The sequence below is a fragment of the Drosophila serrata genome, unplaced genomic scaffold, assembly GCF_035046125.1.
Source record: "Drosophila serrata isolate PLE 108 unplaced genomic scaffold, ASM3504612v1 contig_66, whole genome shotgun sequence".
Classification (NCBI taxonomy): Eukaryota; Metazoa; Arthropoda; class Insecta; order Diptera; family Drosophilidae; genus Drosophila; species Drosophila serrata.
In genome coordinates, this window is record NW_028256964.1 from 24013 (window position 1) to 43273 (window position 19261).

Genomic DNA, 19261 nt, shown 5'->3' on the forward strand with positions numbered 1-19261 from the left:
CAAAAAGTTTCTTTGCATTTGGCTAACGGCTATCCGGCGATCAAGCGATCATCTTTCTTTCTCGACTAATGATAAATGCCTTTGATGAATTTCAGCAAATTTTGTTTGCTACACAGCGTCATGGGAGTCTGTTATTGTGGCCCAGTATTCGGATTTTTTTGGCTGGGAATACCCCAGCGCCATAAATTTCTTCTTTCTTTTTTGTTTGCTGTTTGCTCGAAGCATTCGCAGCTCGCTCGATTCTAAAGCATAAAATGAGCTCCAACCGGATCTAGTTTGTCCAAAACTCTGGCCGAGAGAAACGCTTTGGAGCTCCAGGCCCTCGGGTGGGAGTGGGGGCCAGGGGATTGGAACTTTTACTGCTGGCGAAAAGTGGTATAGCGACTACTGGTTCTACGCCGTTGCATATTAAAAGCTCATTCGGCGGCACATTAATTAATTTGTAAGGCCCACGTACACGCAAAAAAATGTAAATATTTAAATGGGAATGTGCTTTGATTATATAAATATATATTATTTGAGCTAAATGTGTCTTCTAAAACGTATTAGTTGGGCTAAAAAGGATGCCTGGAACATCAGAAACAACTTCGTAACTTAAGAATAAGAACTAACTCTTAACTAAGTTAATGCATTTAAGTAAATACAGAGATAAGGCATATATTACTTTAGAAAATGTAAGGTATACTATTATATTTGCAGTACTTTTCGAATTGATGACTTAACTATGACTTTTTGATTTGAAACACTTTATTTATTGCCCCAATGCTTATAAATTAAGACATCCCAGGTACTTGGGAATGGCCTAATATCCAGTTTAGGAGTTAATTAATATTCCATTTCTGATGATTTCTTTCTGTGTACATAACAAATGGTGTTTAGCTGACGTCAATGGCCGATTTGATATGGTCATTACGATACGCCGATTCCCAAACTTGGTCAATGCACTCCGCATGCGCGGACGGTGGTACTGATGCCGATCCTCGCCTGCTTTCTAGCCGAAATGATGCGGGGAGCCTCGTCCAGATTCGGAGCTCCCATTCCGAATTCCGTCAAGGTCAGCTACTTTCTCGAGCAAGGTAAGCAACATTTATGGCGCCAGCGCGATCCGAGCCGCTGAACTTTGTGGTCGAAAAACAACGCTTTTTTTGGGTGTTCCCGGTCCCTCATTTGCATCAATTTACATCTCGAGAAATTTAAATTTTAATTGTCGAATAAATCTCGCCGGTTCTTGGAGTAATTTATTCGTATGTTTCGAGGGAAAAATGAAATATGCATTCACTAAAACAACTCAAATTGGCCCCGAAAAGCAGGGTTTTATTAGGATTTGAGACTCGAGAACTCGTCCCATAAACTTTGACGATGTGCTGAAAACTAATTGGAAGATTAGCCGGCTCGCTCACCTGGCTGGACAATAAAAGAAGCACCACCCAGAAAGGCAAGTATGTAGCTATATATCCTACACGTGCTGCTGGGCTCCAGGTGGAGCAGTTTCCCCCCAAAAGGAAACTCGATTGCCTTGTGCAGCCAGTGTCTGTATTTCACACCTTCATGTCCAATTGATTGATATTTATTAGTGTTTGGATATATTTATAGACTAAGCTGGTGCGAATGATTAATGTAAATATTAGGGAACGGGGGGGAAAAGGAATCCCCGCCGAATTGGGAATGCTCTAAAGGCACGTGAAATTGCCTGGATCACTTGGCGATGCTCCTGCTCCCGCCTCCGAAGAGATCTCTCATTGACGTACTGGATTCTTTTCGACAAAATAAAAACAAAGCCATTCGCTGGGTGTTTTTACAATTTGCCTGCTAATTAAGTAAATAAAATTAAAGCGATCGCTAATCTCCGTTGTTTTCATTAACAACAGACCCAGCAGCCTGGCGCCGGTCAAATTAACTCCAAATTCCAAATGTTTATCATTGATTTTTGGGAGATTTTTGCGCAGGTGGAAAGAAAACAGGAAAATCCATGAGGGGGGAAAACAAAAGAACAAAAACATTGAGTCAACATTGTTGTGATTCTGATCTGGAGCGTCAATCTGCATATTAATATATAGTATTGTTTATAATAAACAAACCGCGATCTTGATTCATCGCAGTTAAACCTAAATTCGCCAGAAAGTTTCGATTGGAATTAGCCGCATTTTATTGGACTTTGAGGCGTAAATGAATAACTTATTTTATATCGAATTCTTATGGCGCCACTGAATCAGACAAAAATCCGGAGTCCCCGTTGTTTACGGATCATGGTGGCCGAGGCGAATATGCAATAAAGATGCGCAAAAGCAACTTTCAACAAAAAAATTCCATCTTTTCAGTTGAATGAAACATTTCCAGCCCCGGGAGGAAGGTATAGTAAACCAAAAGGAAAACGACAAACAGAACGAGTCTTCTTCTAATCAGAATTCCAAAATAGTTTATACATAATTAAAATCGTATTTGTCACCCCAAAATTCATCTTTGGCTCCATCTTCAACTCCATCTGGAATACCTGTTCTATTGTCTGGTATCGGCTTGGTTATGAAATTATGTACAGATACCTGCTCCGAACTCAGCAATCTGAGAGAGGCATCCTCACGGCTTTGGTATGTCGAAATTATTCGTAAGCGAAATTTGATATTTCGGGAATAGACGCAATCTCGAGATAACCCAGTTTCATTTCCGTTTCCCATTTAAAAAGTCTGAACTTTGCCTGTCGATGCGCGCAAAATGAAAATCGGCCGACTGACTATCTTGAAATGAGGAGGAGGCCCCAGCGTTATAAACGAGATTTTACGACTTGTTTGCTGTCATAACAACAGGCTACCGGAGATCGGAGACCGGAGAAGAGTCTACCAAGTCGAGCTGAGCGGAGAGAGCTGCTCGGAGATGGAAGATCTCAAAAAGCCACGCCAGATAGCCGGCTAAATATTTAGCTGAGCACGAGCGGCGAGGTATAAAAAATCACGGCTCCATCAGAATGGATTTAGATTGAAGCGAACGTTCAAAGCGCGCAGAACTCAGATACCAAACAAAACAAAAAAAGATACTAAGAAAGCCAAACCAGTGACTAAGTTTGAAGAACATTGAAGATACAAACCAGTGACAAGTGCAACAAACAAACAGAACACAACACAACAAAATGATTCACAACAGTATAGCCCACTTGATGGGACTGGGAATGGGACTGACACTGATCTTAATGCTCACCTGGGCGCCTGTCCACACAGAAGGCTATGCCGTGGGCCAGTCCAAGTTCGGAAGGATTGAGAAGTTCCCCTACCAGGTGATGCTGATCGGAAAGCAACTGTGGCGCAAGCGCATCCTCTGCGGCGGAACATTGCTGGACAGACGCTGGATCCTCACCGCCGGACACTGCACCATGGGTGTCACCCACTACGATGTGTATCTGGGCACCAAGAGTGTGGAGGATACGGAGCAGCTGGGTGGACTGGTGCTGCGCTCCAACAAGTTCATCGTGCACGAGCGTTTCAATCCGGAGACGGCGGCCAATGACATTGCCCTGGTCAAGCTGCCCATGGACATAGCGTTCACCTCCAGGATTCAGCCAGCATCGCTGCCCAGCAGATATCGTCACGATCAGTTCGCCGGGATGAGTGTGGTGGCCAGCGGTTGGGGCGCCATGGTGGAGATGACCAACTCGGATTCCATGCAGTATACCGAGCTGAAGGTGATCTCGAATGCTGAGTGCGCCCAGGAGTACGATGTGGTCACTGCAGGCGTGATCTGTGCCAAGGGCCTGAAGGATGAGACTGTGTGCACGGGCGATTCCGGTGGGCCATTGGTGCTTAAGGACACCCAGGTGGTGGTGGGCATTACCAGCTTTGGACCCGCCGATGGATGTGAAACGAATATTCCTGGGGGCTTCACCAGGGTCACTCATTACCTGGACTGGATCGAGAGCAAGATTGGGGGACGCAGGGCACCCCAACAGCAGTACCTGCGACCCCAGCATCAACAGCAGCAGCAGCAGCAGCAGCAGCAACAGCAGCAGCAGCAACAGCACCAGCAGCAGCAGCAGCAACATCACCAGCATCCGTACAGTGATAACAATCTCATCTAAAACGGGTACTGGCAGCTCGTCCTGAATCCTGACTGAATCCCCTGATAGCTTTATATATTTAAAGAACTTCTCCAATCTTGTGATATATCCCTCATCTGTACATTGTTCTTAGCTTTAACTATTTAAACATCTATATTTATTTTAGCTGTAAGACCTCAGAGTAGCGAGTTAAACTTTGGCTGCAAACAAAAAGAAAGCAACAAATGCGATGCAAAATATAAAGAAATTGTATATGAAAATAAATGAAAAAAACAAGAGATACGAAAACAAAAATAACAAAAAATAATAGCACACAAAAAACCTGATTCGGCTTTTCTGTCGTCTGTTGTTTAGTCATGCTGATTTTTGTGGAATTGGAATTCCCGCGTTTGGGGATCTGATCTCGACCAGCGATAATCGACAGATAAAAACTTTTACGTCGCCAGGTGATAATTTCTGGACGGTTAACTGTTTCGTTTTCTACTACCTACTTTGGGTTTTCACAGTTTTACATAATTTGCGAAAGGCACAACAATTATGAGGTATGCTAGCTTAGGCTATGTCAGCTACCCAAACGAACCACTTACTTTACATAATGTTTCTGTGTTGACTTTACACTCGAAAGAACTCGAACTCGAACTCGGACCCACTTCAGTTCGAAGGGGAGCTGGAGCTCGGCGCGATGACGCTCGACTTGGTATTTAGTTCCGTGATAGATGGACGATTCTATTTCTACCAGTTTGGAGGAAGACTCCAAGGCACTGACCAGCTTTTCTTTTTTTAATTTGATTCTGCTGCCTTTGTCTCTTGTGTTCGAATTGTGTCAGTTCTATTTTGCTTTCAAACGTTTCATGACGTCAAGATGTTCCTACGATGGCAGGGATTTATCAAAAATTGATATCATCTCTGATTTAAATGGGAGCTCAGAGCTTAGAAATGATTCCCCGCCGAGCTTGCGATCAATTAAAACCATGATGACTCGCTCCAAATTAAATCTAAATTGGAACTTAATTTATTATGGCCAAAGCTGTTAATCGGGTGCAACTTGTTAATGTTTGTTTATCGGAGATGTATTCAGAGATTTTGGAAAGTTCCTTAATAAAAATCTTATATAGTTCAGGTCTACATCATTAAGCCGCAAATAAATGAAAGGATAAGTAGTGATAACTCTTGACAAATTAGGTTTTACAGCGGAATACCAATAATTTAAAGCTGTCACAAGAACTAGTTATACTTCGATTTAAGGAAGCTTCTTTCGAGATAACTTAATTATAAATTTAGTGCAAAAAATCAATGTAAATGAGGCTTAATCTGTTCTACTTAACTCCCACAACATTTAAATGCTGATAGCAAACTGGTTCAGTGAACCAAATGAGCTTGTAGTTTTCAGCCATAAATCAGGTGGCTCTCACAGCCACCTTCAAGGCAAATTCTTATTCGAATGTTTTCCTTTCAATCGGCACACGTGCCCTTGGAGCATTCAATTAGCTTGTGAATAATTAGCTCGAAACTCGTTAATTGCAATCCCTAAATCGTGCCTGGGCGTGATTTGCATTTTATACAAACGAACTTAACTAACCACACGCTACTAAATTACACTCATTATTCAATTAACTTTATATCTATCCGTTAAGGCAATGTAAACAGCAACATTTTCATTTTACATATAGAAATTTATTTAAAGCAACCGATCAATTATTGCTTGCAATCGTCGATTGAAGGATAAGGCCTTTGAATATGATAACAAATTATAGATTAAGGACTAATTTATTTGGTGTTTCGCTTTCATTTGTGTGCTCAGCATTATTGAGACTGTGTGAGATTCGCACTAAAAAGTGCTTTAAAAATTTTGGTTGCTTTGCTCTAACTCTTTGGTACCTTTGATTAGGAAATCAATGCTTTCACCTTCAACTAGCATAGGGCGGCGGCCTTCTGCTTATTCCTTAGCACACAGTCAATGGCCTGGACAACCTCCAGAAAGATGTCGTCCACATCCCGCTCGGCATTGATCTAAGGTAGACGGGAAAGATTAACGATTTATATAGCTTTTAGCATAATAGAATATCAATCTTGTGACTTGCCGTGAGGGTCTTATCATTATACTGCTCTAGAATGGCATGGGTGTTCTCGGCGAAGGTCCTCAGACGTGATCTAATGGTCGCCTCGTTGTCATCGGCCCGCTTCACGGCAGCGGCGGCGGCACGCGCCATAATGCGCTTCACCATTGTGTCCTCGGAGCACTCGAAGTACAACGCCAGGTCGGCGGGAGCAACGCGAGTCTCGAAAGCAATGCCCTGGTTCTTCTCCCGGGGGTAGCCGTCGATGAGGAAACCCTTGGCACCGCCCCTGGCCCGACCGATAGCGTCATTGAGCAGCGACAGCACCTCATCGTTGGACACTAGTCCACCGCTAGCCATCACCGCTTGCAGCGCACGGCCCTTGTCCGATCCAGACTCGACCTGGAATATTTGAAGTAGGATTTTAGTGGGGTATCAAATGGTGGAAGAGGAAATAAGGAAGGGATTATATAGTATCAAGAATTCATAAATATTTATTCACTTAAAAAGTAACCCTTGCATAGGGTATTGTTCATAAATGTATTAACAAATAAACAGAATAGAATAGAATGAACCGAATAAGTCCCTATGCTCTTCACAATCTATTTGAAAATATCCCAAAATTATAAATGTAAACACAAAAGTAAAGACACCATAAAGTCATTCTATAAAAATTATTCAAAATCTATAAGATTTTACAAGCTATTCAAGTATTTCTGACGAATTACCTCATTGCGCAGCAAATCGCCGGTACTCAAATGTGTGAATCCATATTTCTCCACAATCTTGGCGCACTGAGTGCCCTTGCCGCAGCCGGGTCCGCCCAAGATCCAGATGATGGGGATGTCAGACTGTAAATACAGGAACTATTCGTTAAGGAGAGCCACAACAACAAGGCAAGCGAAACATCTACTAAAATTAGCTTAGTTAGGATTTACTGGTTTACACGCAAGCTTAGTGGGGTTACGGGGTAATATATATACATATATCTTTTTTACAAGTCTTGGGTCTAAACTTTTGTGGAGAAGCGGCGGCCAGACAGAACATGCCATCATACATCAAGTAATATGTATTGCCCATCGACTTCTTTGGGGCTTCTGTCGGGACTACTTACAGCGGCTCTCGCCTTACGGAGCTCCTCGGCTTTGAGCTTCTCCTGAGCCTCCTTCTTCATGGACATTTGGTGACACATAAATAACTGAACAATCGAGACAGTTGGTGGGGAAGGGTTAGATATCTCAAAAGTTATAGTGTTATTGAACCATATATCTGAGATGTTTCTTGTATGCGTTTGTTATTAGTATTTTCTGGGCACTGTGCCAGCAGTAAATCCCAAGCAATAAATTTCCCATTTACAAGTTAAATTTGTGTTACAATCTAGCAAAAAAATCTATACTTATATATGTACATATGTGCAGGCGATAATGATCATGACATTGATCTTGAACAGAAGCCACTGCTGCGTAGCTGTGTTTATGACCCGACGGATAGCTCAGCTCATTCTGGGCAATTGGCACCTCTTCTCCATTCACACAATTGCTTATATTAATGGTTTGATTTCATCGAAAAAATCCCCAATTGCTGTAAACAATTGGTTTGCTCTCGTTATAGGGACCGTGACCATATAGCGTGTGTGGGTAGAAGTGCGGATCGGTGTTTGATATAGTATGGCGAGGCCCCCGCCGATATATTCGCCCGTTCCGCATTGTCGCACCCAGAGAAATTTTTGGGTAAAATAAAATATATATACAAATGAACGAAATAGCAGACAAGCAGCAAATTGAATGAATTTTGGCAGCCTGATAATGTACAGGTTGTTTCTCTAGCACCTTTCCGTTATTCTCTATAGCATAAATTCTGTGCTTTTTTATTTTCCCTGACGCTTTTCCTCTCTACGCAGTCTCTAATCGTTGCGTGTGAGAATTTATGATTTTTGAGGCTCATTTATGTAATATTTGAGTGTATTTTTAGTAGTTTAGTGACTTTTCAATGTCATTTCCAAGGATATCCATTTGTTTAATAATTCAACACTGACCTGTGCAGGGTAATTTGAACATCTGCTTGGGTTCCCAGAAAGTTTCGTTATTATTGTTATGGAGCTCAAGAGGGATGTGTTTATAAGGATAAGTCAATTTTTAAAATTTTTACATGCTTTTTAAGCACTGAACATATCCTGTTTTCAAATCAATAGAGATATGCATCTCTGAACTATATTTAATAACTCTAATTTAAGCGAGTATTAACACTGCTTTAAAAACTTCATTATCTTGAGTTTTTACACAAGATTCGAAATAGAATTTCATTTTCAATGGAAATGCTACCTTTAAACAAAGAATTTTAATAGTTTTCTTGAAAGTATATAATTACAATCACGTTCCAACTGTAATTAACTTTTAACTTTAACTTTAAGTATTTGAAAATTAGCCACAAAACACATGCGTTCCGCTCAAACGGAACTAAATAACTACTTAGCTTGGCTCTGAGGAATTTTTATGGAAGCCAAACTCCAGCTCTAACTGGTGACTCTTTCTTTTTAAAAGGTTTGTCTCTTTGTTTTGACAATTTAATAATGCGACACGACGCGACGGGGCTATGGCAAAACCGGCATGACTGTCTAGTTCGGGTAGCGCCAATAAACACATTTTAACTGGCTTCGTCGGGGACTGGCGACAGGGGACTTGCTAATGAATCAAGCCCCGCCAGAAATTCCTGTGTTTCGGCCAACTGGTCATAAATTTATGCAAATCGGGATTTTGACGTCAAAATGCGCCGGGTTTTGGTCTTGCTATTGCTTTTGGAATGTGAAATTTCGGTTTTATTTTCGTTGTTTAGCCCATTCGGCCGAGAGCCAGTTGAGTTGCTAATTTTTTGCTAGCTTTTTTGTGTGTTTTCTTGTATTCTGACGGAATTTCACAGGCACGTAATCGTTTGGAATTAGTTAGTCTTGGTATTAGTAGAGCCGAGCCGCCCCCTTAAACCAGAGCCCAGAGGCGAGTAAACAGTAAACTGTAAACAGCAAACAGCTGATGGGGATTCAGAGCTTGGGAGAGCATGTAGAGAGCTGGAGATGGGAGAACTTGAAGCTCCCATCTCAAACCTACACTGCCCTGCACTGGACGGGTGGTGTGCAAGGTCAAGTGCACTGGCAAGTGGCTCAAGGTCGAGTCGGAAAACTCAAGTTGTTCTAGTTGGGCAGAGGAAACGCGGAGCCTAGTCCGAGAGATTTAAATCAAAGTGAAACTCATACGGACTACAAAACAAATAAAAATAAATTAAGCAATAAGCAGAAACGAAACTACTACGAAATCACTTCGCGCCGCACACACTCACCATGATGATGTATACCAGATATATACGGGGACCGCCTTTGGTCTTTGAAGAAATAGCGAAATTGTCGGTAGTTTATGGGGACCCGCTGATGCCGCCGTCGATGCCTGCTCTGTTGCCTGTTGTGGTCGATTTTCCGCAGTCTGCGCCAAAACAGATTAAATTTCTCCGTCCGACGGATTTCTCGGTGCTGCGTGCCTTGAGAGTGAACGACTGACTGAACTGAGCTGAATGAAAAAGGCTTTCGATTCAGCTCGAGTCGACTCGATTTGATTCGATCCGATTCGTTTGTATTCGGCTAACGGTTTCCGTACGCGCATGAAAGCTTTTTGGCGCTGAGAGCTTTCCTCTGCCATCTGTGCGTGCTATTTTGGCCGTTTAACTATAAACCGAATTTTTGGTAATTTAAATTTTGATAAAGTATTAAAGATTTGGTAGCATACCTCTCAGAAAACAGTCGGGAGTAGGTGGACGAACCAAACAGGAGGTATCTACATCCAATGTACTTGAGAGATTACTCCTTCTGAGGGCATGCAAAAGCTACTGATGCAATACCGTCTACATTAATTACTAATAGTCGTCCCTTAATTCAGGGCGATTGTAAATTCCAATATAAACTAGAGCAACGCCTGCAGGTGTTATTGTACCAGTAGCGGTTGCATTCACTAAGCAATATTCTGTTGTGGCCCCAGACTGTTGGATCGTCTCGCCCTTGATAGTCTCTCTTCGGCCATGTACAGCGCATCGATATTGAACTTGATTACCTCAAAGACTCGATAGGGTTCTTGGTTGCTATCCACTTTCGCTGTTATATCTTCGTATCTTTGAATAACTTCTCTGGAGGCAACTACATATTCGGATAAGGTTGGACGACGGAGGCTTTGCTGTTTTGCAGTGCTTCGTCGAGTGCTAGTCTCCTCATCAACCTCCAAGGCAATGACTATGTCAGGCCGTCCAATGCTTCTTTCCAGAATTCCAGCCTCCTCGAGGCTCCCCGGATATCTGCAAATGCATTATCTGTTTGTGTTTCTTATTCTCGACTTCTAATGGAGCTTACCCATCAATGACGACGCCTTTGTTTTTGCCACTATACACTTTATGTTCGATCATCGGAAGAATATCATGCAATGGCGCTTGATTTCCACTTTTCCGCATTGCTTCTGTTTTGCCATTGGTTTCCTTAAATTCCACCTATTTTGTAAATAAATACATAGTAATGTTAGTATTCATATTTGATCTATCAGTTATTCGGTTAATCAACCTCTTTTTTTAAAGTAGAAGGATCGATGTGCACGTAGCCGTATTGTCGAGCAATTTTCTGTGACTGCGTTGACTTGCCGCTGCCTGGACCGCCTATTATCCAGGCCATTCTTACATCCTGAAAGGAACTTCGATGAATATATCAGATAAACGTAAGTATTTTGATGGTATTTACCATTGCAGGACAATACGACAGACATCATAATTTAGAAACGAAACATTTGTGGGGGTGTAAAATATAGAAAAAAAATGACAAGTTACGCAGGCATGATCATTGGCAATCATCAACTAATATAGTATAAAAAGGCCTGTATCTGTTTGGACTCGCTAACGGATACAACGAGCAGTGGGGCGGTCCGGAGACTTTGGATCTTCGAGATCTGATCGTGATTGGGAAAGGCAGAGCGTGGCGCCAGTATGATCACATTAAAGGCTGGTGCCTTGGGTGAGCTCTTCTTGAAGCCCTCATTATGCAGGTGCAGATCAAAGGTTATTTTTAAAGGACAGTTCATGCTTTCTTCGGTCGTACAATCTTTGCTTCTCAGCTGAACAATATCAAACTTTTGAAACAACTCTGCAAACCTTGCATATGACGGTTGGGTCTTTAGTTGATTTACAAGACTTTGACCAGTTGGGCAAATCTTTCCTCTCTTTGTTCCCGGCTCATTGGTTGGTTCTTCAGGAGCTTTCCGCTTTCGCGTGTCGAATTCGAAATCTATGGATTCTTCGCTGACTGTGGAACCCCTCGTCTTCTGGCCAACAATGAGTTCCTTAAAATCTTCCATTCGCTTCTCTATGAGTGCGTAATGGGGGTATTCTCTTATGTGATCGGGTACTGGTTGATTCCCCACTTTTGCCTTCAGGAAAGACCAGATGCAATCTTCGCTGGTGACTGCTGGCGGAGCTATCTGCGTACGTTGATGCCTCACGACTATGTAACCGGCGCGGGATAAAGCCGAATAAATCAAATAGTGCTCGTATTTCTCGCTTTCCAATTCACCAAGGAGAAGAACATAAGCTTGCTCAATAGATACTACACATCCATAGTACTCCAGTTGAAGGCGTCCCTGAAATTGGATGTGTTTTACAATTCAATTGTAATAAATATGCTGATTTGTAAACTCACCACTTCCAGGAGAAATAGGGCTTCGTAGTATTCCAAGTAGAGTTTCCCTTGGTCGCTGTATCCAAAGTTTTCGAATTTACCATCCTTGCGCATGACCTGCGCCACTTGTTGCTTTTCATCCCATGTGGCCAGTGCTCGTCCCCCAAGTCTCTCTATGCGAGGCACGGACAGTTGAGCTCGCAGGCAATCTATAATTAGGTTAACATGTATAAAAGTGGGTAATTCAATTAATATTTAACAAATAAAAAATTTTACCTTGCGCCCGGCGAAGCTCCTCGAGTTCCGCCGCACTGCCTTCGTTTTGTGTTCGCTTCAGGCCTCCGCTGGGCGTTTCAAACTCAAAGTGACGATGTGCGATGAGCTCCTCAGCACTGGAATTGCTTATTTTCACACCATCCAATTGGGTTTTTATTGAATATTCACCTTAAATAGTTTGATTTCGGAATTATTTCCAAAAATGTTGTTTTCTTCTCCATGGCAGTGTGACCAAATTCGTTCGCATTTGAAAGCCAGCAAGCCGAAGACGTCACGCCAATAACAAGTTGTTATCGATGTATCGATAGGAGTTTGGCGCCCGTAGTTCGGTATTTTAAAACCAATTGGAAAATGAAACTTAATGGTTGTCTGGTTTTCTCTATTTATAAATCTTTATTCTTTGTATAATTGTAGTTTTGTTAGTTTCGCATAACATACGCTTAACATTTTGCTCTTTCATGCAGTGGAGCTTGTCCAAATCTCGAACTCGTTTTAATTGATGTCATATAACATTTTACACCTTGAAAATACACTTAACTTTAATTTTATGAACATTTAATACACCACATTGTTGCTTTTAACTCTTTCTTACGCTGTTAACATTTCTCATCCTTATTCTTCTTCGTATTCATCAATTTCAACTTCACGTACATATATTGCAGGATATTTCTAGTTGGCTTTCTTTGTTTCTTCGATTTTTCCTTCCTTTGTTTATTTGTTTCTCCATTGCAAATATTATTTTAAACTCTGAACTCGGCTGTTGTAAAAACTTAAATACAAAAATTATACACTATAACTAACCATACATTGTATATGCATATTATGTCTCTCCATAGTATTGGTTTCCCTCTGCTTTATTTCGTCCTTTTCGTTAATGCCATTGAATTGTTAACATCATTGTTCACCACGTTTTGTATCATACATATGTATACATATATCCGTAAATGCTTCAGTTATTATCATCTACATATATGCATAGATATCTATCTATCTGTTTTTGAATGCGTAACGCGTTAAGGTAATATTTTATCTGCCTGCTGATAGGTTCTGTTCTCTCTACCGCGCCCCTGAACCACCACCATCGACGCATCACACATGGGTAATAGGTAAATAGGTAAAAGTACAGGTAATACAGGTAAATAAATAATAATACTCTTCGCCTGGCAATCGAATATCTACACTTATGTACAGGACAATGGGTAATCGGGGCCGCTCAGACTATGGGATTGTTCGAGGACGCGGCACTCGGTTTGCCCGGCTTGACCAGGCAGGACTGCGAGCTGTTGCCCATGCTGGAACCATCCAGGCTGTCCAGATCCAGCGCTGTGTCTATCATCGTGGTGTCATGCAGCATCCTCAGCCGCTCTGCCGACTTCACTTGCTCAGCTCCATCGCCCGCGGACTTTCGCTGCGAGTGGCTGGCCACAAAGGAGGCGGCACTCACTGGATCATCCAGGTCGAGATCGTCGCACAGAAGTGTGGAGGACAGCACATTGTTGGCCTGATCTCGCTGTTGCAGCTGCTGCTGCTGCTGCTGCTGCTGTTTGCGTTCATCGATGATGTTCGAGTACACATGAAGTGTGGCATCCTGCGGAGCACTGTTGACCACCACTGGCGGCACATTGCTATACATGTTCTCCGTCGTTTTGCCCGCCATGGCGGCCGCCAAGAGGGCAGCTCCTGCCGAGGGTTTCCCCGAAACGGTGGCACATGGTTCTCCTCCACGCACATGGTTGTCCACCAGCGTGGAGTTGACCAGGGCAGACTCAAAGTCCGCATCGAAGAGGTTGCTGTAGCTGCCGCTGCGATTGCGCAGATCCCGCGCCTTATTGGAGGCAATGGCTGCCACGGCGGCCACCACTTCGGGGCTGCCAACCACCACCACATCGGGATCATCGAGCTCATCCTCACTGCTGGCGGTGGCCAGCTGATTCTCATAGCTCACCGTACCACCGTTCGAGATCTGGCGCTGCTTATGATGCCGGTGGCGGTACTGCCGTGACTGCGTGGCCGTCTGATGAGTGTACGCCGGCATGTCCATCTGGGCCAGCGGGATCTCGTTGTCCACCAGCTGAGCTAGACTATTGGAATTACCTGCGAACGACAAACACAGAGAGAGGGGAAAGAGAGGACGTGACCCGAGGGTCGTGATTAGTGGATGGTAATAACTAGCGCGGTTCTTTGTATGTTTAATTAATGCATGTAAAATATTCAAATGCTCATTACAACAAATTTGCCAACTAATTTAAAATACCAATTTCAATTTGGAGCAGTTTTATCTAGTGGTTTTTATTGCTCTTTTTTTGTTGCTGGTTTTGATGGGTTTGTTTTGATTCGGTTTTAGCTGTGTGGGATAAATAAAACCATTTAAATATGCAAAAATAATCATAAACGCTGAAAAGGGCGGCAAATTAAAATTGTAATTTAATTAAAAGCGGGTTTGGTCCGAATAATGCGTGTTGTAATTGAATCTGTGAAAGCAGAGGATCCGCCCTCCTTCCTTCCGGAGGAGGAACCGGAACTGCAAGGGGAAATCAACTTAATTGGACACTCATCAGTGGATAAGCTCTTGAACCAATAAACATCAATAACTGAAAAAACCAAGTGACAAATAAAATAAAGGGAAACTAACATAGGCGCTAATTAATGGGATAATGGAACAATGGGATAATGCTTTCGATTCGGTGCCAATTGAACAATTTAAAGCATGCTTTTAAAATGTCGTGACTACAATTAGTAGGTGTGTTTACAACTCGGGAGCTTGCCAATAAATAATCTCTAAATACCATATTAAACTTTGAGTTTATTGTTTTTTTTTTTGTTTTCTGGTGTCTGAATGATGTGTGTATTATGTGTTTATGTTTTCGGGTTGATGCTGGATATATCCTTTATATAATGGATGCGAATGTAACGAACAAATATCAGAGTACGGTTAGCTACTTGACTGGCGGCAAGTTGGGCTACAGGGAAATCAACTCAAACTCAAACATGGGAATTATATATGCGGTGTAAATGAAACTCTAAAGCTTTAGTTTAATTTCGGTTTTTGTTTTGGTTATATTTTTGGTACATATGTTACAACAATTAAATGCTTTTGCTTATTGTTTTTTAGAGAGAGGTTTAGGTTTAGGAGAGAACTCACCCAATCAAGGCTTAAAATGCATTTTTACTCTAGTCTTAAGCGGCCCTCGACAACTTTCGCTCAATTGCAGTTTTTGTTTTGGTTATTAGTTTAGTTTTATGTTTCGTTAGTTTCACAAAATGGCAACAAACACAATACAATTTGTATGTTTCGTATTATTTTGGTTTGTTTTAGTTTAGTTCCACAGTCAAGTTGAAAGATACAGAAAGAGTTTGACATTAGTGTGCGAGATAAATCAAGAGGTAGAGGTTATAGCTTTGGTGAGCGCGCTTTTGCCAGTTCTAAATAAAAAAAAATAAGGCAGGACCTGAGGATAATGGGATAAAGATCATGGAGTGTATCGATGGTCGGGGTTCGGGGACAAATGTGGTTCCAATATGGGTCGCGAGTAGGTCTCACGATCCTCTGAATATCCAAGGGGAATGGGATTAGTATAGATCTCTTTGCTGGCGGATCAATTTTGAACATCATACGCTATATATAGATACACTTTATTGCCCAACATTTAACCGTACATATGTGTATATTTAAGTATATAAATTTACTTTTGCATCATTTAACACGCGTCCTCACATATATATAATATATATATATAACTACCTATAACTTCAATTACCTCGCTATTGCGTATTACACTTTGCAATTAATTATAAAAGGAACTCATAATATTGTTAATGCTCAAGATTTAAAGCCTTGGAGGCGGCGAGTGAGCCGCGAATACAATATATATATTCATTAAGCTGGCTTAAATATATACCTAATACGCTAAACGCTTTGTTTTTCACCTCCCCCAAAAGTCCGTCTCTGACCGAGAAATGTCTTTAACTTTTACAACTAGGTATAAATATTTTCAATATTCTTTTGTATGCATATTCCATTTTCAAATTTCCTTGTTTTCCATTTCCCATTTCTTATTTCCTTTTTAACTTCAGCGCTTTTTTGTGTATTCCTTTTAGTGCTAATTATTTGCAGCAGTCACTTGGCCATATTCCAATATATATTCGAGATTAAGACATATTCGATATTTGATATATTCAATCCGTTTTTTCGCAACAATTTGACGTATTTATCGTTCTTCTATAAGTTTAAAAATGACATCTCGCGATCTTAACACTGATACATAGTTTATCAAATTCTTATTGAATTCCATTGGTTTAGTTTTTACGTTTACAATTAATTTTAATTTTCATTGTAAAAATGAAAAAAGTCCTAACAAAATGTTCTTGTTGTGGTTGCTTCAATAAATGGCAGTTATTTTGGCTCATTAAGTGTTTATTTTTTCGCTAATATCCCTTCGTTCTCTAATTGCAAGTTAATTAATAATTGTTATATTATTCTTCCTTTTGGCTGAAACCTTCCAAAATAATTTAAAAGTAAAACAAAAAGTCTCCCCAAGTGACTGCGATCGTTTCTCACCAGGATCCCAAACAAAGGACAAAATTAAAAATTGAAGCGTTTTACTAAGCCGAACGAACTGAGAGTCAGGCATGCTTGGTGAGGGATGTTTGATGGTTTACTGGTTTAGTAGGTTACTTGGCTGGTTAGTTGGTTACTTGGTTAATTGGTTACTTGGTTAGTTAGTTGGTGTCATCACTATTTGGAGGTGGCGGCGCTGGGACGTAGACCAAGGTGGTTACAATATACACGGGTTGCATTGCGGCCCCATGGCGCCGGAGCTCCTCTACTGCCATTGGTAGCAGCAGGAGAGATCTGGCGCTCTTGTAGCCTGGGAAACTGGGTGCTAATATAAACGCAAAATTCTCTATGAACCAAGTTTGTTGAGGGAGCATGTTCTACATAAACCAAAAAAATCATATAATTCCGACATTCTACAAAATGTGGGGGGTGCAAACATAAACTATTAGCTTCTAAAGCATTGCATCCTGGAAGCCAAGTGAGTCTCGCCGCCATCACAGACTCTCCTGTGATCCGATTCCCTCAAATACAGTACAAATCAAGGCTGCAAACCTTGCAATTTCTGTTTTCCTTATCCTTTGGCCAATAGTAAATACTTTTAATACAACTAATTTGTCTAATTTATAAGTGGACACAAGTTTAAAGCTGCTCAACATGTTAACAATAATTAAATATTAATTTTTGTAAAGCTGCGCCAATGGTTAATGAATTTTTAATACCATTTCCCAATATTTCTATTCCTGAATTCCAAAAAAATAAAAAAACCGAACCAGTTGTTAGAGGTTCGGTTGGAAAAAACAGTTTACAGCCTTGATTAAAAATGCAAATTGCCAACTATTCCAAAAAGGTTTTACAAGCTAAGCTAAAGCCCCTTTATGTATGATCCTAAACCAAGTCCTAAATCGCAAATCCAAATCCTAAATCTTAGCAAAAGCGTGGAAGCAGCAGTAGGAAGCGGGCTGGCCAGGGCCCCGCCTTATATACAGCGCCTAACAACCGATCGAGGAGGATGTGATGTTGGAGTGGGACAAGGATGAATCCGGACTGCAAACGGACAGAACGGACCAGAGCGGACCAGGACCAAGGCTGATGGGGAGCTGGGCCAACGGAGAGGCGGACTGCTGCTGCGTACTAGGACGAGTCGCTGCCCGCCGCATCCTCGATGATCGAGTTGAGATCGATGTTGAACGAGTACTCGTAGAGATTGGAGTATCGGTCGCGCTCCTTCCACGGCGACCGGTGATTCATATAAAGATTTCGTTTACTAACACGAAAGATCTGGCTGTCCTTGATCGACTGATCGTCGTCGCAGGGTTCACCGCCACCGCCAAAATCGCACTCGCGTATCGTTAGACGATTTGTTGGGGACTTCAGTTCGAACATCACCTCCTGGTGCTTGTAGGGCTTCCGCATCGGTAGCGGCTGATACCCCGCAATGTTCACCTTCTGCGAGTCCACCGACTGCGTGGACTGCCGCCTCATCCCGCGCGCCGCCTTCGGGAAGGGGTAGTTCCGCATCAGGTTCGAGTCGGTGCTGCGTTGCGGGGAATAGTACTTGAAGTCCGTGGGCGCCGGCGGCTGTGGCGCCGATGTGTGTATGGTGGTCAGTGTGCTGTTGCTGGCGGAGATCGCTCCGCTGCTGGCCTGCAGCTGCAGCGTCGACGGTCGTCGCGGGGCCAGCGGTGGAGGGCCGGCGGCATTGGTGGCCAGCGATGCCGACACCGAGGTGGGCGCGGTGGTGGACGAGGAGGTACCGCTGCCACCAGTTCCAGTCCCGGCTCCTGTACCGCTGGCCCCGGATGCCACCGCTGCAGCCGCTGCTGCCACACTCCCAATGGCCGTCGTCTGTTGCGAGTGCACATGATGATGCAGCAGCGGCAGCGGCGAGTGACGGACATCATCGTACGACGGTGTCAGCGGCAGGTGCAGCGAGCGCTTCAGGTTCAGCCGATAGGATGAGGAGGTGGCCGGCGACCGGGGCAGCAGTGAGGGTGAGGAGGGACCACCCCCGCCGCCGTCCTGCTGATGCTGCATCTGCAGCTCCGCGGCCACCAGCTGCTGCTTGAGCTGATGGTGGTGATGCTGCTGCTGCTTGAGCTGCTTGTGCTTATGCTTGCCGGCCTTGAACTGCTGCTGGGCACTGGCGGGCAGCAGGGTTTGCAGGGAGCAGCGCTGCTGGTGCTGCTTGCGGGACTTACCGTTTTGAACCAGGTCGTAGCTGGGCGGCGGATGATCGAATCCGTTCCCATGCCCAAGCCCGTGACCGTTCCCATGGCCATTGATTGCGGCGGCGGCTGCTGCTGCTGCTGCTGCTCCATTGCCCTCCAGTGTCGAGGAGGAGGGATTGGACTGGTCGTGTGTTGTTGGTCGTGATTGTGTTGGTAGTAGTTGTAGTAGTAGTAGTAGTTTGTGGTGTATGATCGAGAGTAGTTACCAAAAAAGAACATTGCATAGAACACAAAAAGAAGAAGTATAAATTACAGATCGTCAAAATGATGTGCACAAAAGTTCATCGTACGAGAGTTTTGATTTAATAGATAAGGATAAGGATATTATCAAGCAAGCAGAGTGCCCAGACATTTAGATATTGATTTCGGTGGTGAAGGAGTGCTCTTTATGGGTTGGATGGCCCATTG

At 42.8% G+C, this 19261-nt stretch overlaps 5 protein-coding genes across 19 annotated transcripts in view; 1 reads left to right on the forward strand and 4 right to left on the reverse strand.

Moving 5' to 3' along the window:
• The first annotated feature begins 2945 nt into the window (after positions 1-2945).
• Positions 2946-4319, forward strand: LOC110181266 (brachyurin). Its single transcript, XM_086837379.1, has one exon. It carries the CDS (start codon positions 3122-3124, stop codon positions 4061-4063), a length of 942 nt encoding a protein of 313 aa, XP_086693505.1. The 5' UTR covers positions 2946-3121; the 3' UTR covers positions 4064-4319.
• A 1375-nt stretch (positions 4320-5694) lies between these two features.
• On the reverse strand, positions 5695-9602 carry LOC110181257 (adenylate kinase 1). Of its 2 annotated transcripts, XM_020948962.2 has the most exons (5): positions 9430-9602; positions 7214-7297; positions 6828-6950; positions 6124-6501; positions 5695-6052 (listed from the first exon to the last, which is right to left on the reverse strand). In XM_020948962.2, exons 1-5 carry the CDS (start codon positions 9430-9432, stop codon positions 5954-5956), a joined length of 687 nt encoding a protein of 228 aa, XP_020804621.1. In that variant the 5' UTR covers positions 9433-9602; the 3' UTR covers positions 5695-5953. The 2 variants fall into 2 exon arrangements, with proteins under 2 accessions (XP_020804621.1, XP_020804622.1); XM_020948963.2 differs by lacking the exon at positions 7214-7297.
• Positions 9603-10091: 489 nt separating this feature from the next.
• On the reverse strand, positions 10092-10795 carry LOC110181263 (adenylate kinase isoenzyme 1-like). Its single transcript, XM_020948970.2, has 3 exons — positions 10688-10795; positions 10484-10617; positions 10092-10428 (listed from the first exon to the last, which is right to left on the reverse strand). The coding sequence occupies exons 1-3, from the start codon at positions 10793-10795 to the stop codon at positions 10092-10094; spliced, it is 579 nt and encodes a 192-aa protein (XP_020804629.2).
• Positions 10266-12426, reverse strand: Tsen54 (tRNA splicing endonuclease subunit 54). The gene is made up of 7 exons (XM_020948961.2): positions 12236-12426; positions 12068-12183; positions 11813-12000; positions 10862-11753; positions 10688-10804; positions 10484-10617; positions 10266-10428 (listed from the first exon to the last, which is right to left on the reverse strand). Exons 1-4 carry the CDS (start codon positions 12286-12288, stop codon positions 10971-10973), a joined length of 1140 nt encoding a protein of 379 aa, XP_020804620.2. The 5' UTR covers positions 12289-12426; the 3' UTR covers positions 10266-10428; positions 10484-10617; positions 10688-10804; positions 10862-10970.
• Positions 12427-12435: 9 nt separating this feature from the next.
• Positions 12436-19261, reverse strand: part of app (Palmitoyltransferase app) — a 73892-nt gene continuing 67066 nt past the window's right edge. For 9 of the 14 annotated variants that reach the window (XM_020948999.2, XM_020948996.2, XM_086837290.1 and 6 more), the window contains one exon: positions 15128-18974. In XM_020948999.2, the coding sequence (XP_020804658.2) occupies positions 17757-18974 (1218 nt within the window). In that variant the 3' untranslated portion in view covers positions 15128-17756. Of the gene's footprint in view, positions 14162-15127; positions 18975-19261 lie in introns of those variants that run through there. The other 5 variants (XM_086837331.1, XM_020949003.2, XM_086837324.1 and 2 more) reach the window with 2 other exon arrangements.

Coding starts and splice junctions, on each gene's coding strand:
- LOC110181266 (XM_086837379.1), top strand. CDS start 3,122: ATGATTCACAACAGTATAGCCCACTTGATGGGACTGGGAATGGGACTG.
- LOC110181257 (XM_020948962.2), bottom strand. Junction 6,951..7,213: donor TCCGTAAGGCGAGAGCCGCT/GTAAGTAGTCCC, acceptor CTGTATTTACAG/TCTGACATCCCCATCATCTG. Junction 6,502..6,827: donor GCGATTTGCTGCGCAATGAG/GTAATTCGTCAG, acceptor CAAATATTCCAG/GTCGAGTCTGGATCGGACAA.
- LOC110181263 (XM_020948970.2), bottom strand. CDS start 10,795: ATGGCCTGGATAATAGGCGGTCCAGGCAGCGGCAAGTCAACGCAGTCA. Junction 10,618..10,687: donor CTTCTACTTTAAAAAAAGAG/GTTGATTAACCG, acceptor TTTACAAAATAG/GTGGAATTTAAGGAAACCAA. Junction 10,429..10,483: donor AAAGGCGTCGTCATTGATGG/GTAAGCTCCATT, acceptor ATGCATTTGCAG/ATATCCGGGGAGCCTCGAGG.
- Tsen54 (XM_020948961.2), bottom strand. CDS start 12,288: ATGGAGAAGAAAACAACATTTTTGGAAATAATTCCGAAATCAAACTAT. Junction 12,184..12,235: donor CCGAAATCAAACTATTTAAG/GTGAATATTCAA, acceptor AAGCAATTCCAG/TGCTGAGGAGCTCATCGCAC. Junction 11,754..11,812: donor CCCTATTTCTCCTGGAAGTG/GTGAGTTTACAA, acceptor ATCCAATTTCAG/GGACGCCTTCAACTGGAGTA.